The sequence below is a fragment of the Telmatherina bonti genome (genome assembly GCF_933228915.1).
Source record: "Telmatherina bonti genome assembly, chromosome: 6".
Classification (NCBI taxonomy): domain Eukaryota; kingdom Metazoa; phylum Chordata; class Actinopteri; order Atheriniformes; family Telmatherinidae; genus Telmatherina; species Telmatherina bonti.
Window position 1 is genome coordinate 29,100,419 of NC_136624.1, and position 18,658 is coordinate 29,119,076.

The 18,658-nt window shown below is 39.5% G+C and overlaps 1 protein-coding gene across 4 annotated transcripts; it reads right to left on the bottom strand.

Moving 5' to 3' along the window:
• Positions 1-773: 773 nt before the first annotated feature.
• pbrm1l (polybromo 1, like) lies at positions 774-16,528 on the bottom strand. 4 transcript variants are annotated; one of them, XM_079242225.1, is made up of 30 exons: positions 16,418-16,528; positions 15,952-16,129; positions 15,693-15,790; positions 14,613-14,760; positions 14,114-14,263; positions 13,846-13,962; positions 13,634-13,702; positions 13,420-13,518; positions 13,225-13,310; positions 12,996-13,087; positions 12,699-12,915; positions 12,456-12,597; positions 12,274-12,359; positions 11,804-12,083; positions 11,595-11,700; positions 9,548-10,187; positions 9,189-9,409; positions 8,883-9,080; positions 8,554-8,711; positions 8,225-8,467; positions 7,487-7,632; positions 7,201-7,358; positions 6,115-6,298; positions 5,827-6,031; positions 5,496-5,694; positions 5,249-5,404; positions 4,129-4,290; positions 3,695-3,756; positions 1,504-1,708; positions 774-1,249 (listed from the first exon to the last, which is right to left on the bottom strand). In XM_079242225.1, exons 2-30 carry the CDS (start codon positions 16,093-16,095, stop codon positions 1,086-1,088), a joined length of 4,935 nt encoding a protein of 1,644 aa, XP_079098351.1. In that variant the 5' UTR covers positions 16,096-16,129; positions 16,418-16,528; the 3' UTR covers positions 774-1,085. The 4 variants fall into 4 exon arrangements, with proteins under 4 accessions (XP_079098351.1, XP_079098350.1, XP_079098349.1 ...); XM_079242224.1 differs by lacking the exon at positions 4,129-4,290 and having other exon boundaries at positions 8,324-8,467; XM_079242223.1 differs by lacking the exon at positions 4,129-4,290 and having other exon boundaries at positions 5,333-5,404.
• Between the last annotated feature and the right edge of the window lie 2,130 nt (positions 16,529-18,658).

Sequence of the window (18,658 nt, forward strand, 5' to 3'; positions counted from 1 at the left end):
ATCTTCTATAAGTCTGTTGTGGAGAGTGCAGTCATCTGCTGGGGTAGTAGCATCAGAACCAGACTTGAAGAGAATCAACAAACTGATCAAGAAAGCTGGTTCTGTGCTTGAAGTAACTCTGGAGAAACTGGAGCCGATTGTCCAAAGAAGAATGCTGCACAAGCTGATGAAGATGATGGAGGATTCTTGACACCCTCTCCACAACACAGTGATGAAACAACGAAGTGTTCAGTGAGAGGCTTCTTCAGGTCTGATGCAAAACTGGAAGATCAAGATCATTCCTGCCAGCAGCCATCAGCCTCCGGAACAAGACCTCCTCTAGTTAATTATATACTACAATATTGAATTTCTCTTTGGTTATTAATAAAGTATTCATTTAATTTTCATCTTCATGTAGAAAAAATATCTTTATTTCACAATAACTTTAAATCAAGACTGAAAGCTTACCTTATAAATCAAAACTCCCAGTGGTTGCATTTCCAGCATCACTGCCAATGGATTAGTCTTCTATACATGTTTATCTACTCAATTACTTTACATTTATATACACCAATGCTTTTACTTTGATTTTATTTTAACTGTGATTGCTGTGATTTTGTTGCTTTTTCTCTTGACGCTGTTGATTTATAATTTTTGCATATTTTTGTAGGTGTTTTTATAAGTCTGCATACAATTTTAAACATGTTCCACACATATTCTTGTTTCAATACAGTTTTTGTAATTGTATTTATTGTGAAAACAAAAAATAAAATACAACTAATATATTTCAGGCATGAGAGGGTTGCAACACTCAAACACATAAGAATAGTACTTAATGGGGATGGTCATTTTAATAAAATAAGCAGCCTAAAAAGGTATTTGAAATTTTATTTGACTGTATCAATATCAAAAATCACACATTTAACACATCAATTCATTGAACTCATGTAAAAAAAAAAAATCCACACACAAATAACTATCAAGTTCATTATTTAAGCTAATAAATAGAAAATTGATCAGGATTCACTATAAAATATTGCTTCTCCTATGGTCTACCTTTCTTATACATGAGGATAAGAGCAGTTACTGAGGTGAGTGGTTTTGTCTTACAGGTTGTAAGCCTGAAAGATGTTCAGAGAGTCTCTCAACATCAAATCACGCAAACGCCACAATGCGTCCACCATGGTGGTGTGGGCTCCTTTGCTCTTCAGCCAGTGAACTGGAAGCCGACTTTCTTGCTCTTTGGTCAGGTGAGCATCTCGCCTTTGAGCTATTGTGAAAACAGCATTCATTAAAATACTGTAACAAGTAAACAATGTTGACTTACTGCTTTTTAAAATGACAAAATCCATTAAGATCTTACTTATATACTCTCTAACTTTTATGTGAAAACAAGAATCTTGAATTTGTAATACACCTACAGCACTTCAAATCTAAGCAGATCTTGTGTTTCTCCAAACAGAAGCAAAATACAAGCATACTCTTAGGGAGATGAGAAAGAAGAAAAGAACTGCTTCCCACCACCTTTCAGCATTTGGTCCCACTTGCTGACAGTGCTAGACTCTGAATTTAATCCCTCGATGTACTTCAGGTAGGCCTCCGAGTGCAGTACTCTCTGTGTCTTTGGTGGTGGTGCCACAAACATGGGAGTGGTGGGCTGCAAATGTGAGGGCTGCCCTTGACCTGGATATGGTGGAGGAGCATGCTGCCCTGGACTGAACATCCCAGGCTAAAAATGAAAACCAGCAGCAATAATCTTATTTCACGAATATGAAGGCCATACAAAACTGAAGTCTATTTTTTGCAGCAAAAACCTTTTGTTTCATTTGAAGTGGAACTATTATGTGCATTTCAGGCTAATATATTTTTATTTCTGAGACCAGAAGAGCTGGGATTGATCGAGTTATTGCCACAAATTGCTTTATTTACTTCAGACCGACCCTCTCCGTAGGCTGTCAGATCAGCCTGTGGGCAAAACGAGTGGATTGAGACTCTTCCGCATTAAGCCCCGCCTCCCGCCACTGCATTACATCGGGAGCGCGCACTGCACCTGCTTTCGCCGTCATTGTAACATCTCATAAACAGAAGGATTAGGCTAATATGAACTCAATAAAAAAAAAACAAAATACAATGTCAACACATAGCATACAGCCCTACATGTTGGAACCTGAATCAGACCCTGAAAACGAAGTGGAAAACAGCAACCCACAGCAAGGAATGCAGCAGGATGTCTCTCTTTGGTAAACTCACCAGCCATCGTTGGAAATAACTTTATCCCACGTTTTCCACCCGCCTGATGTATTTGTACATGCCCTTGTTAACCAGTAGAAGGTAACCAATCACCGAACCTTATCCCCCGGGACGTCACAAGGATTTCCAGTAGAAAAAACTCTCTAAAACTACGCGTTTTTCGTCGCCATGGAAACCGAACGGAGAGCGTGCTGGAACTCAAACTCAAACATGCGTTTAGGTGATAAAAAACAGTGTCGTTCACATGTCTGATGAGGATTGAACGCTGTAACACTGTAGAAAGCTCAGAAAACTCCAAATACCATAATAGCACCCCTTTAAAACACACTTGAAACGGGGTGGCCAGCTTCGGTCCTCGAAGACCATAATCCTGTAGGTTTTCAATATGTTCCTGCTTCAACACACCTGACTTATATAATGAGGCATTTTGTAGAAGTTTATAGGCTGTTATATCGATTTAATTTGAGTCAGGTGTGTTAAAGCAGGAACATATTGAAAACCTGCAGGACAGTGGCCCTTGAGGACTGACTTTGGAAACACCTGGTTGAGCATATTAACTTGGTCTAGAAAGTATTTTTCTATACGATGCACAAAAAATTGTACATTCAGCTTTCACGATAAAGCACAGCTGATGAAGTTATAAAGTGATCCCGCGTCTACCTCAACACGAGTGAATCGAGTGTTTTCTGATTAGGCAAGCTGCTGAGTGGGCATTCAGAGTGATGGGGAGTTGTGATCCACTGGTGAAAAGTAAAAAGCAGCTTGTAGAAAAATGTATTAAAACTTATAATTACTGTCACAGTGCTCTAATATAATGTAAGACCCTTCCTGCCACAGCAGTGGATCACTCCTGATAGTTGAGTAACAAGAATCAAGACTTTTAACCCCAGACAAGGGCACACCAGGACGTAATTAGTTTTCTGAGCATGAACAAGAACTTTCACCTGCTGCCCCACATTCTGGCGTTTTCACTTATCTCAGCTACTAGCAGGCTGCAGAAGCAAGTTTGGGGGCTTCTTTTATTAAACATGCGCGCAGCAGTACCCAGTCTTAGATGCTAACGTCTGTTTGTCTGGAAAGCAGGCTCAAGCTGGCATCTTCTTGTGACTTTTGCTAGCTTCTCATTTCATAGTGCATGCTCAATTCAGGAGTTAACACACAAGAGCTGTTCTTTTCTATGTAAAATTCCCAGGAAAACTTAACCACATCAGGGAACTATCATGTAATTGTGGCCATTCTGCTAAAAACAGTCTCACAAGTGAGAGTTTGAGACTAATCAAGCATCAATTAAACCTTTTGCATAAAAATACTAACACATAATACCTTAATGTTAGGGTGATGTTTAAGGTTATAAATTGTTTTAACACTATTGATGAGCAGGAGACTAAATCAGTGCTTTTTTTTTTTTTTTAAGGTCTATTATGTGTGAATTGGAATAAAAACACATTATTTGGTTTATACTGACCTGTTGCATATAGTTTCCTTGTGAAGGACTTCCTGCCATCCCATTCATACCACCCATCATACCTGTTGAAAGGAACAAATGAATCTTCTGGCCTTTATAAAAAGGCCAAATAAACTCATGCTGTCAAATTATGTTAATATTTACAACAGAATTAAAGAAAATCACTATGACTTCTAAAAATGTTAGTTAATAAATATCTGCTGAATGTTAGTCTTTGGTTATCAGTTTTCTCATGCACTATGTGTATGACTGTGGATGTGTTTGTTAGGTATTGAATGTGAATATAATTTGCCAGAGGTTGTTTGAGACCAGAGAACTTGAACTGCTCAGTGAGGAGCTCAGGCTATGCAGCCCGTGGACCAGGTAAACCCCTCCAGCAGAAGAGACACGACTGGATGTGACTGAGCAGGTGTGGTTGGGACAGTGGCCCTTACCCTGATGAGGCATGCCAGGGTATCCAGGCATACCTTGATGGAGATGATGAGGAGGCAGGTGAGGACCCCCTGTAGGGTGAGGTGGCATTGGGGCCAAACTCAGCAAACCCTCATGGGGGCCCTGCATGGGCATGTAAGGTTGGCCGTAAGCACCCATCATGCCTTCGGGAACATGGCAAGGAGAGCACAACATATCCATGCATAAGTTCCATGCAACTGACTCTAAAACAACATGCACTACTGCTACTACTACACATGGTGGCCCTTCTCACACATGCACCTTAAACACATGCTATGCTCATGTTCTGCATCCCAGTAAATGTTGCACGTTTTGTCATGACGAGTCCTATGTGTGAATGAACAACTATTGTCAAGTCAATCAGAATGATAAAATCCAGAGATGTACTGGTAAAATGGTGCATTAAGTGGCAGATAAAACAATCGGGATAAAACCTTCATGATGGACAGATCACAAGTCTGAGCATGTCGTGCTTTTAACTCATTGATTCCAATAAGCGCCTATTTAATCAATTCATCTCCTCTGACATACCTATTTAAAGATAATAACATATTAAAAAGTTGTTTAATTATAGTTTTGTAGACACACTCACTGTATTTTGCTAAAATCCATTATTTTATATACTTTAAAAAAATATTCTCTTGACAGGTAGGCATGCTTTACGCATTCGGATTGTGGACCTGAACATAGTTATTGCTATGAATTCAAACTCCATATGCGTAATAGGACTTGGTAATATTTAAGGTTCAGTGTGTGAAAAGGGCAGACAATACAAATGGATGAGAAAGTTAGCAAAGCAAGCATGTAAGGTAAATGAAAAATCAAATTAAACAAAAAATTAAACAATGCATTCATGGTTAAAAAAAAAACAAAAAACTACCATGCAGTCAATGTCGTGCAATATCGGATATAACGCTACTGACAATGAAGATATCAACGTAAAACATGAAACAGCAGCAAAAGAAGAAAAATATGCTTTTATAATGTAGCTTTAAGACATAAAATGTTTTGAATGGTTAGAAGAAGGATCACGGCTAACAGTCCGGCCTCACTTTCCTGCTGTCTTGTCAAAACACTCGTGCTGTCTCTGAGAGGGGTTACCTGACACAGGAGTCATGGTCTGGTTTATCATTCCCATAGTGCTAGGCGAAGGCACCACCCCCATCAGCGCCCCTACAGGGGTACCTGCTCTAGGGGAAGCTTGCTTCTGTGGTGGTCTCTCTCGTTCTTGTTGCTCCACTATTTTGGCGGCACGCTCTGAAATGTGCAAAAGGAAAAATTAAATTCTAGTGCATTTCAGTTCATGCAAAAAAACAACCTCTGATCCCACAGATCACGATAACCGCACCTTCATACTCTGCTTTCTTGGAAGCTTCAAGGTTCCTCCACTCGGTTCCCACTAGCCGACTCAGCTCCCCAAAAGAAAAGTCAGGGTGTCGTGCTTTGATGACTGCTCTCATTTCACTGCTGAACAGGATATAGCCGCTCATGTTCATCTTCCTCTTAGCTCCCTCCTTCTTTGATAAGCCCTTCACCTTAGGAGTGGCCTTTATGAAGACACAAAGACATGTTTTTTGAAGAAAAAAAGAAAAACATGTCGTGTAAAATAATATAAGTAGCAGGAGCTTGAAATGCTAACTGGGTTTACTGGGTTTACGTCTTCTGAGCTATGTGAATACCTGTGAAGGTGTGTATGGCATGACGTCCATGTCATTTGTAAGTGGGGTTTGCATCTGAGGCAAAGGTGTCGTTGGAGCCTCTTCATCATCATCCATGTCTTCCATATCCTCGTCTGCATCCTCCATGTCAGCCAGTTTCACCTCAAGCTCATCAATTTTCTTGTCCAAAAAGGGAGAAGCCTCTTTCTGTGGCACCGTCAATTTCCTACAAAAGAAAACAGATGCTCAGTCTGGGGTCGGGAGGGTTCAGGCATGAATACAGGTAAGCTTTCTGTTCAATTTACACACCTAAAATAATAGATTTCATCCTCAACCACTTTGGAAGAATAAGAGAAGCGTTTCAGACCCTTGAACTTTTTCATTTGCTTCTCTGTTTCAATGTAGCGACTCTCACACAGCAGGACATCTTCCTCTGAATACTCTGTAGGTCTGCATGACACGTAGTCCTTAAAAGAGGACACAGTGCATTTGCCTGAAAAGCAAATGGGAAGAATAAAGCTTAGTAATTTAAAAAATAATCAGAGAAACGTGGTGAGGGAAGAAGGTCTGAAGTGTAAATGTGTCAGTTCAGCAAAAAAGCTCAACATTTTAAGAAAATCACATTTTCACTGATTAACCGTTTCACCGAGGTTATAAATCACATCTGACTCTCAGCAGTTGCCTGGCAACCAGCAGACTCCATGATCTTACAGGTAGAAGTGAAAACGATAAATATATAAAATAAAGGTCATAAAACATTATATATATATATTCTTTTTAAATCCATCAGTTTAAATTAGTTAATGAGTGATTTTACAGATGATGGACCAAGTCGTCCTTTAAAAGAACCATGCTAGAGGATTCTCCTTACATCAAGAAAAGCCCCATTTCAACACGCATTATTTTCCATACACACATACATACATCAGGTAATCGCTCACCTGATGTATTTTTCTAACATGTTGTGAAAGTAATCCTGCTAATCAAACTCCAGAAACACATATGGGTTACTCTCACCATGGCACAAGTCTCACGGACCTCAAGTCTATAAACAATTTCATATTATACAGCTCACATTAAGTGCTGTCCAGTCTTGCATGAGCAACAAACATAACGAGCACACCGCCAAAGAATGAAGGGTGGGAAGCATCGAAGCAGAAGTGGTTAATGTATGAACAAATTATAGTACAGATGTGTCATGAAATGTTATGCATCTCATGTCTGAAAAAGGTTTAAAATCTCAAACATCTACAGGTCTACCTCAGACAGGGAACAAATGTGTTTCCCATTATGCTGCTTTATTACTTTGACTGCTTCTCAAAGATCGCAACCAAGTCACTAATATGTGGGCAGAGGTTTTGGCAAGCTATAAAAAAACAAAAAACAAAACAATACCTATAACACAAGTCATGGGCAAGGTCTCCTCTAGATGACTCAGAAACACCTCTCTCTTGTAGAACATCTTGGTGGGCTCGTGCTCCGTTTCCTCAGGATGAATGAAGATGGGTCCGAAGAAAAAGGCAGTTCCATTCTGCAACCACAGCTTTTCTAACCTGCAGCCCATCCAGAGAAGTCTAATCACTGACAGTTAATACCTGAGTAATGTCTTTACAGCACGGACATAATTTCAAACCTCTACCTGCAAAGTGTTAACTGTGCAGCAAAATATACCTCTACCAACCTGGCAACCCTGGGTTTTGAGAGACCGTGTGACCGGATGTAAACACAGTCGCCCAATTTAAACCACATGTTGTTGTAGTGCAACTGTTCATAGTACTGGCTGCCGGGATCAGCTCCATTCGTCTCCAAAGGGACATCCTCTTTCTCCTGCAGGGGTTAACACGCACGCACGCACACACGCACGCACACACACACACACACACACACACACACGACTGGGTTGTTTATACAGACACACTCTTTCATATATGGAAAACAGTTCTCTTTTGCCACCTCGCTCCATGTCATGAAAAGGATGCTTCTAACGTTAATTAATCCCCTGAGCCAGAGGCCAAATGACAATGAACTTGCTTGGCAACTAAGCACCTGGGATTTTACTTTCCTTCTTATTCACACCCGGACAACAGGTATGAATAAAAAGGAAAATAAAACAATCCTCCACACTGAACCTGAGTAGAGAGCAGATGTCTTAATGTTGAGGTGACTACAAGATCATGCCAAAGGTCCCTTAGTTCACACATCTGGTATGAGCCCAGTTACTGCTACACAACTGACCTGGTTTGTGTTCAATTGTTTGCAGATATAATGACTTATTTTCCATTTAAACAAGATGAAAAGATTTACCGAGGAGCAGTAAGCAGCTTAAAGAACTTATCAGTGAAAGCAAGACAAGCCCTGATATTGTCAATAAAAATGAAACAAAACACACACTAAACTTTTAAGAAGAGGATTATGTCACCTTTTCCACAAAGCTGCCACTATCTGCATATGACATCGCCAGTTTTTCCAGGTCAGGTTTGGCAAACATGGAGGCGACACGGACAACAGGAAGAGGCACCTCTCGAGGTACTAATTTGACGGAACTCTCTGGCATGGGCCAAATCTTGATCTTCTTGAAGGACTTGTTTCTGGCAGTATAGCGGGACTCGCACACGTAGACGTCTTCATCGTTGAAGCCCTCAGGTTGCATTTTGAAATAATCCTGCATGAATCACAAAAAAATATGCAGATTTCCAACTTTATTCACATAAAATTAAAGAGATTTCCACATACCGGTAACTTTCTTACCTTAACATTAATAACCATGCATTTGCCCAGAACTTTACTGAACGGTGCTTTATTGTAGTAGTCGCCCTTGAAAACTTCTTTTTCCAGGAACTTGCGTGTGGCCAAGTGAAAGGTTTCACTGGGTCTGTAAAACCAGCAGCCATAGAGCCACTTGTCACCTTCAGGAACAAATACAAAACAAAGACTTGTATGATTTATTTTAGAATTATGATTATCATTATTGTAATATTTTTTTGATGATTAATGATACTTTCCATGTATTCCATACTGCATGAAATACAGTTTATTTCCAAAATAGGAAAAGTGGTCAAATGTCACAGGTTAGTTACCTGCTTCATCTTCCCACAGGCGCTCGATACAAACAATGTGAGGTTTCAGGTTTGGTTCTGACGGTTCTACGTAGACAAAGTCTCCCACATAGTACGTCCTGTTTTCAAAGCTGCAATCCTCAACGTAAACACGCTGCGATTCCGACTCTGACTCAGACTGCCATCCATCACTTGGAATGTCTTTTGCTTTCCTGTCATCTTTATATAAGAAATACATGATGGGTTGAAAAGAAACACCATGACAATATATTTCATTATCTTCACGACTGTGTAATCTTTGAAAAAAATAAACCAAAGAAAAACAACCTTTGTTTTCTTCCTCCTCTTCCTCGTTTTTTTGCTTATCCTCCTCGATCTCTCTGGGAATTTTCTCCCTCTTTTCCTGATCTACGTCGCTGTGCAGGTGTTTCCCCGAGTAGTTGAGTGCAGATGAGAGGAGAATCTCTCCGTTTTTACATAGCTCATCCCTGATCTTAATGAGAAACTGCTGCAGCTCCACGGCGTCCTCAAATACCTCAGAGTCGGTCCTGTAAAACCAGAGAGCACAACTTTTAGCCGCGCATTTTACCTACTGCCGATAAAGAGCTGCCTCTTAAATTTCTGCTTAAATGTTACGACTATTCTCCCTAAAATATGAGTGAAATGAAGAGAAAATAGTCCCATACCTGTGTAACCGCCTCGCCTTCTCCAGCACTTCAAACATGTGCTCCTGGAAGACATCCAGTCTCCTGTAACGACCACGCTCCACGTTCATCCTGATGATATCAAAGTTGAGTGGTGGCTTCTCAGGAGCCGTAGGATCCACAGCAGGGACCTCGGCTAGTGAGTCACTGTAGCATCGACCCTCTTCATCCTGATGGCCCATTACAGACACATACAGGTTTCTGATGAGCTCTCGCACCAGAGGTCCCACAGCTGGAGGTCCAAAGTCCTCCCCTCCCTCCTGCTGCTTCCGTGTCTCCAGCAACACTCGATGCAACACCAGAGCATCTCGATAGATGAGGGACTCTGGTTCGTTGTAAATGCAAGCGTTGTTGAACATGAGAGCAAAGTCCTCCACAAGAGCATCTACGTCTTGGTATCGCCCTGCCGCCATATGGCTTCGCAGACGCTCCATGTCGATAGGCCTCTTGATTGTAGCATAGTAATCAGGCAACTCAGCACGAGATGGTAGACGAAGGAAGATTGTGCTTAAACGCCGACCTCGGCGATCGGTGAAGTTTCGCACAGCGTCGTAGAGCTCGTTTAACCTCTGCTGAAGAGGGGTGAGGTATTTTGACTTCTTTGGAGAAACACTGCTTTTTCCTAAAGGCAGAGAATTTTACTTTAATGAAAAGGACTTGAACGAGTCAAGACAAGGAGACGCTGAAAACAGCTAAATGAAACTCATTCAGCTCAAACCTCTTTTTTTTTCAGACAGTACCCACCTCAACCAGTCTGTAATCACGTCTATCAGTTAGTCATCATTTTCAGTTGATGTTTTTTTTGGCAAATGGCAAAATTTAGGTTGTTGGTTATTTTAGGGGAAAGTTAAAAGATAATAAAGCCAGCTGTTCTGCCTCTTCGAGCTCCAAGTGTGCTCAGCAAAGTGTAACAGCTCAGCACAAACACACATAAATAATAGGAATATTTATCAAAATAAAGAATTAAATGCTAAACTGACCACAGCAAAAAGATCAAGGAAACTTGATGAAGATATTATCCCGGGAGAGCTGCATTACTGTCACACTAATACCTCTGTAACAGCAGAATGATTATAATGATTAATTAATTACAAGAAGATTAACATGTTACTCTTCTGTTTGCGGAAGCAGCTGTTATTTAAGCTCCTCCCCCGTCCTAAATAAAAACACACTAGAACAGGAGTGCCCAGCTCCGGTCCTCAAGAGCCACAATCCTGCAGGTTTTCCATGTATCAATGTCCAAACATACCCGACTCCAACTCAAACTAATCACTCCTTCTGCGGAACTTCATTGACCGTTGGATCTATTAAGTGGAAGCGTGTGTTGGAACAGAAACACAACAAAAACCTGCAGGACAGCGGCACTCAAGGACTGACTTTGGACACCCCTGCACGAGAAGCTCAGTCCTCACACAGTATAGAAGCTGCAGTTAGAGCAGGAGGTGATCACTTCTGCTGCATGAGCCGACTGAAGCCACAACAGTCTGGTTTACTGTCAGATATTAATGTGTAGCTTAAAGTTAAATTATTTCAAATGGCACTTCCATTTTGGTCTGTTCAGTTTTGGTCAGGGATTTTTTTTCTACCACTGAACAGAAATTAAATATATTTCCCCAGACAATGATAGAGCCTGAGTTTACAATATTAATATCTGTGCCTGTTTGATTTAATCATCCACCAAAATCCATTTAATTAACAAAAATGATCTTTTTGTGGGAAAATATTGTTATAAGATTAAAATGCGATCTATTGCGATTAATTAATTACAAAGCCTATCACTAATTAGATTTTGGAGTCCCAACCCTAGTATGCATGTATAATTATAATTATATATATATATATATATATATATATATATATATATATATATATATGTGTGTGTGTGTGTGTGTGTGTGTGTGTGTGTGTAGGCAATCAGTGTACATTTGAAAAGTGAGAAAAAACCTAAAAGAAAACTGGCAAATTAAAATGAATGGTATCTAATGTTTTGCAGGTCAACTAATATGTGAATATTAAAAAGAAAACTTACTTAATTTCAGTTTAGGTGACCCCATGTCATCCTCATCAGGTGGAGGGCCCAACTCCTTGCGCTTGTCTTTCAGTATCTTCTCTAGAACATCAGCATCATTATAAACCTACATAAAGCAAACATGTACATGTCAGTAGTAAGCCAAGTTTTACTACAGTCAACAACATAAAAAGTTTTATAATTTTCTCCTTGGAGGAGCTTTTGCTGACCTGAGATCCTTCCTCATTGTAATGTCGAGCGTTTCGGAACATCAGCTTCATGTCTTCCATCAGAGCCTCCTCGCTGGCGTAGCGCTCATTGCGAATGTTGTGCTCAATGGTTTTTAGGTCCATTGGTTCGAGGATGACCTTATAGTAGTCTGGATAGTCCTTCTTGGATGGTTTAACCATGAAAAGATCACAGAGGCGTCGACTAGTGCCTGCCTCCCTGGCCTCAGTCACGGCGGCATACAAGGCTTTCATTCGGTTCTTCTTCACATTTTTCTTGTGGCTGCATGAAGATATGAAGTGGAATGAGAACTGGCAGGATATTAACATAAACACTGAAAAAGTATAAACATGCCCAAAGAATGGACAAGAACAGACTGTTTTGTCATAAAGCAAAATAAAAACGATGATTCGCTGGACAAAAATAAAGGAAATAAGACTAAACTTGTTGAAAAATCGTGAAATCTTCAAACCTTTTTCTCTTGAGGCTTCCTGTATCAGATGACAAAATGCTGTCTCCATCTTCATCATCTCTCCTTAGAAGTTCCCTCTTTTTTGCCTGCACAGAAAAGACTTCATGTTTAGATTTCTTAAAATAAAATTCCAAGATTAGTTTAAGGGATCAAAATAAATTTCCAGCTTTGTTTCACATCACCTGCATGATCTGCTGAAGCCTAAAGGCTCGTTTGTAAATGCTTGAATTAGGCATGTTGTAGCGTTTTGCATTCTCAAACATCAAATTGAGGTCCACCTCGATCTGCTCCGCGCTGTCGTACTCGCCATTCTTCATCTTTGCCCTAAAATCAAACAAGCTTTTTAAACATCTTAACTTTGTTATTTGCTGGAAACAAAGTGAATCATTAAAAGTTCTGCGCAAGCATGAATGGCTGCTCCTTACCTGATCTGCTGGAGAGAGATAGGCTGTTTAATCTGCTGGTAGTAGTCAGGATATTCCCTGCGAGACGGCAGCAGCTGAAAAGGTTCAGCAAAGATCTGGCCCTGGTTATTCCTGGCCCCCCTCACAGCTTCATACAGCTGGAAGATTGGGTTGGTCATCTCCATGCTGGAACTCTGACTTTCAGCCTCAGACTCTCCCTCGTCATAACACACAGAGCCTGCAAACACGTCTTCTGTAAACTTTGGTTTTTAAAAACATAAACATGCTTTCTCTGCTCCAAAGATAGCTGGAATCTACCTGAAAGCACGGGGTCATCCTCACTCTCTGAGCCATACTGAAGAGCTACGCTGACACCAGAGAGCCGATCCCCCTGTCCAGATCTGCGATTTCTGAACAGCAGGAAACATAAACCATGTGTTAAAAATATATTTTTCCTGTCCTAGTGAAATTACATTTTCTGCTTTGATTAATTTGAAAAATACATTTAAACTAGCAGACTTCTGTTTAGTCAACTACTGTTTAATACCTGATGCGGAGACTTGATTTTGTGGGCTCTGCATGTTCAAGTTCAGTCTTACGCTGAATGAATACCTTCTTTATGGTGTTGGCATCCTGTGAAATCAGACAACAACAGAAATGGAGTGTTGTATTGTATAATAAAGACTAAAAAAGTTTTTTTTTTTTTTTTTTTTTTTTTTTTTTTAAAGGAGTAAAAATATACCTTGAAAACCTGAGATCCTGGTTCATTGTATGTTTTGGCATTTTTGGCCAACAGGTCAATGTCTTTTGCCATGGTATTGACATTTTTGTAGTATCCAATCTGTAGAAATAATTTAGATGGGTCAGTAATAGTGAGACATCAAGAAGTTCAGATGTTTTTTGCTTTTCTTTGGTATGATGCAGAAAAGCAGACAGAAAGGGAATAAAATGATTACCTGTATTCGCTGAGCAATCGTTCTCAGATCTATTGGCTCCTTTATAATGGCATAGTAGTCGGGGTATTGCTATGAAAACCAAAAAATGTGTGTATCAGGGTGAAAAAAATTAAATTGGAAGGGTAGAGCACACTTAATGTGTTATATACAGCCCATATTATTGTTTGGGCCTGAAAATACAGAGAATGTGCAACAAATCTTTAACAACTCACCACTTTCGAAGGCAGTTTCTGGAACAGTTCGCTGACTACTCGTCCTGAGGGGTCGGTGTGTGATACTATAGCCTCCAAAAGCTGCTCCAGCACTTCCTTTAAACTGGAAGCTGATGTCTTAGAGATAAATATACAAGTTTAAGGTACAAAGTAAGAAGAGAGAGATGCGTCTTCTCCTACTGATGGTTAATCAGACACCTAACTTTATTAACATCTTCCTCACACACCATTAGAATCAGAAATTAATCTAATGAATACAAGAGCGTACCTCGTCGTCAGCTGACATTCCTGGATTATCCATCATGTCATCACCATCCTCATCATCCTCATCTCCTTCTCCAGGCTGAACAAACTCACTCCTTGTTTGCATATATACTTCCCACAGCTTGCATGCTGCTTGATACTCTTTGCTGTAACTCTGAATTGTTGAACACACAGATAAGATTTCAATATGAGAAAATGCTCTGGAACACAGATAACAGTGAACACAACTGCATTTGAAAGTGACGCTGATAACACAAATGTCCTTTCACACTGTACATCCTGTAGATGACTCATTATTTATACTAGGAAACCAGTAACAGCGTTGTTCACAAAAATCACAGCATTGATATCAAGATGTGTTTGAGAGCTGTCACACTAAGTTCACTGTTCACACAGAACAAAAAAATGAAAGCACTGGTTCACATGAATCATTTCTAGAAGACTTTTTATCACAGAAAGACTGCTGATAACAATGAGAAATATAAAATTGCTCTTTTCTTTACCTTGTAAAAAGATCTGGCATTGTTGAACATGAGCTGAAAATCTGTAGTAAGCTGCTCCAAATCATTATATTCTTCTGATTTTAGCTTGTACTGAATTTTTGTCATGTCAATCGGCTGGGAAACCACTTCGTAATAATCAGGCTGATTCCTGAAAAAGAGTAAGGAACAGTTGAGATCATCACATTTTGGCTAACATTTTTGGATGAGGTTCTTTGCCAGTCATCGTCTACATCACTACACAGAGAGAAAATGCACTATTTTTGGACATTTATCCATTGAGCTTCACTTTGTTTGCTTTTCTTCCATTCAGGCTTTGCCTTTTTTTTTTTTTTTTTTTAAATAAAATCTAAACTTTCAGAGCTGCACTTTTTCTAGCAGTCTTGGATCTTGGAGTTGACAGATTTTGACCAGACGTCACCCTCCACATGTAAACTGCCCGCAGCAAATAGTTGTACAAACATGTACAATATTCACTTCTTCTATGATGCGTCTTATATTAATCATATATTGTCACCATATTCAACTGAAAAATTAATATTGTCACCATATTCAACTGAAAAATTAATAAATAATATTACCCTACTTTGTGCTTCAAATGTCTCTGTGTATTTCACCCACTGTTAGTTTGATTTGCATAACACACAACTGGACACAATCTTGTCCAAGTAAAGAAACACACTTTATATCTCTTTTCCTCTTCAGACTTTCCTCGGGCAGTTGGGTCCTCCATTATGGACTGTTATTCTGCTTCAGTGAGTTTATCTGCGCCATTGTTGCAATTGTATTACTGTAAGATCAAGCTTGTATCTGTAAAATTCTGCAATACTGACTGCTTTTTAAAAACAACTTCATTTCCCACACTTCTGTTTATAGATTGCTGAGTTCAACCAGGACACATGATGCTTTTTGTAGATTTAATCTTCTGTTTTCATTTTAATTTAATTTTTATTTGTAATTTTTCTTTAAGACAATTTGAGCTTTTGACTTAAGTTTTATCATATGTGAGCGGCTCATATAGAATCACAACATGCAGATGGCAGGTTATATTTGCAGTGGGATGCATGAACACAGCTACAGTACCTCCTTTTTGGAACCCTGAGGAAAACCTCACATAGTTGCCTCCCTTGGCCATCCTTGTAGTCCCTGACAGCATTAAACAGCTCATGACACACAGCAATCTGAAAAGCAAAAGGGTTTCATTAGGGAAAAAAACAGCATGAACGCGTCTGTTGACAAATGGTATGGACCACACAGTGCGCGCAGAACATTATCACATACTGTGAAAGCCTTGCTGGTTTAGGTTAATTTATTTAATTAAAAAAGAAGAAGGTGCACTAACCGTATCCACGGGGGGTACATTAGAGATTCTCCTTCTTTTTCTGCCACTTCCAGGAGTAGATGATGAGGCATCATCCAGGTCTCCCCCTCCGCTGACACTGCTGGAAGGAGATGTGGCTCGTCTTCTCTTGGAGCTCGCTGACATCGCTGCTTGTTTTCACAACAAGCTAGCCCGCTCGCTAAAATAAAAATAATAAAATAAAAGTCAAACTTTAATATATTTCATTGAATCAAATTAAGACAGAAGGCCACTGTCAAACCACCCTGTTTGTAACAAACCAAAACAAGAAAACTACCCATTGATTCGCACCGCTAGGATTTATGAGACAAAGCAAAAGTTAGCATTTTCCTCTTAGCCGACTTCCCACTTCTGAAACAAAGCGATTTGAAAATGCAAAACTCCCCTCAAAACACGGGAAAACAGGGGGGAATTAATATAGAAATATGCTATATCAAGTAAATCTTACCTATTCTCAGAAAAAATGGCGTAATTCCCTGAGCAAAAATGTGTAATAGCTAGCTGGCGAGCTAGTGTTTGAAAACTCCAGCCCGGAAGTTGGGGTTGTGTAGCGACAAGCAGGCCCCGGTGAAAGTGCTGACCCCTTCAGTTTAGGAGGATTAATGCACCGAGTAGTCACCGACATTCTCAAACAGGGTTGGAACCATACAGTCTCTGGTCGGAACCGGTCCGAACTCAGATCTCATCATACTATTTGTGAGTTGCTTGATGGTTGTGATGGATGGGTAGGTCTTAGTTTAAAATGGCCACGTGATTAATTGTACATAGTTACTTTTCACAGTTGTTGCTAAAATGTCCCCAGGTTTCAGCTCTGTGTTTCTCAACATTTTCAGGCCACCAACTCCACCCTACTCCACTTCCCATTGGACACCACAGACTTGTCAGAAGTCCTAATAAGTCTATATGTGTGGTAATCACAGCACAAAGCACTTCAACTTTTATTTTTTATATTTTACATCATTCCGGTTAAGATTTTCCTGTCTATGTTTAATTTCTTTTGTTTACCTTTCAAGTTTGTTTTTAATGTTCAATGCTTCTGCACTTCTTGATGCTTTCAAATTTTAGTCTCCGATATGAAATGTGCTCCACAAATAAACTTGCATTGTCTTACAAACACAGGATGCTTTCCTTTTGTGTTTATTTTAACAAAACTTAGTTAGGGACTTATATGTGAAAGTGATGTTACTCAGGTTTGTTTCAATCCCATATTGTACTGTTGCTCATCAGAGACTGTCTCTGTAATGGGCAAACTCTGAATTTGAACTTCATGCTTGGCTACTTTTTAATTTCAATTCACTCGGGGGAAAATATTGAATTACAGTTGACATTTATAACCGCTTTTTAAGAATTTTTAAAACATGCTAAAGATGAAAATGTAGTTTCCAACTCTTAATCTTTGTCTTCATAAAAAACAAAAACAAAAACAAAAAAAAAACCAGTGTGAAGGTGCCTTCAAGTTGATAGGTGCCTCCACCAGCTATAACTTTTATTTTTTTTCAACAACAAGAAAGAGAGAGGAAGGATTAGTGATGGAAAACTGAAAACAAAATTGTCCATCAAAACTTTAATCCACTGTCTCACAATGAGCAGGTGACTTTTCATCAGGTTCCTTTGCTTTGTGACAAGCAAGTTTAAACCCTGTCATTCAGTTTCAGACCTGCTGTTCTGGACCGCTGAGGTTTTTTTTGTAACAGTGCCATCTACTGGAAGGCAGTAAAACTGAAACTGCAGTTCTGGACCAGCGAGTCATCTCTAGACCCCATACTTTTATGACATTGCCTTCAAATGTACAACTCAAATAACACTTTTAGTTAGAATTTTCACCTTAAGCTTTATCAAAGCTTAACATAAAGAAAGTTGGTTTTATTTTACACAAATAAAGAAAGAATATGCTCTTAATACTTCTGATTACTTTGCAGCTTTGTCAACATCAGCTAAGGTTTACTGCAGCACCAAGTAGAGATGGAAAATTCTACTATGTTCCAGTAGATGAAGAGGTGTCTTTGTGGTCTTTGAAGGCCCTTTGAAATGTCAGGTCTGTGCTTAACAAGAGCAATGAGGTGATATAGGTGAAGATATTGATGAGGAGATATAGGTGAAGATATCGATGAGGAGATATAGGTGAAGATATCGATGAGGAGATATAGGTGAAGATATCGATGAGGAGATATAGGTGAAGATATCGATGAGGAGATATAGGTGAAGATATCGATGAGGAGATATAGGTGAAGATATCGATGAGGAGATATAGGTGAAGATATCGATGAGGTGATATAGGTGAAGATATCGATGAGGAGATATAGGTGAAGATATCGATGAGGAGATATAGGTGAAGATATCGATGAGGAGATATAGGTGAAGATATCGATGAGGAGATATAGGTGAAGATATCGATGAGGAGATATAGGTGAAGATATCGATGAGGAGATATAGGTGAAGATATCGATGAGGAGATATAGGTGAAGATATCGATGAGGAGATATAGGTGAAGATATCGATGAGGAGATATAGGTGAAGATATCGATGAGGAGATATAGGTGAAGATATCGATGAGGAGATATAGGTGAAGATATCGATGAGGAGATATAGGTGAAGATATCGATGAGGAGATATAGGTGAAGATATCGATGAGGAGATATAGGTGAAGATATCGATGAGGAGATATAGGTGAAGATATCAATGAGGAGAT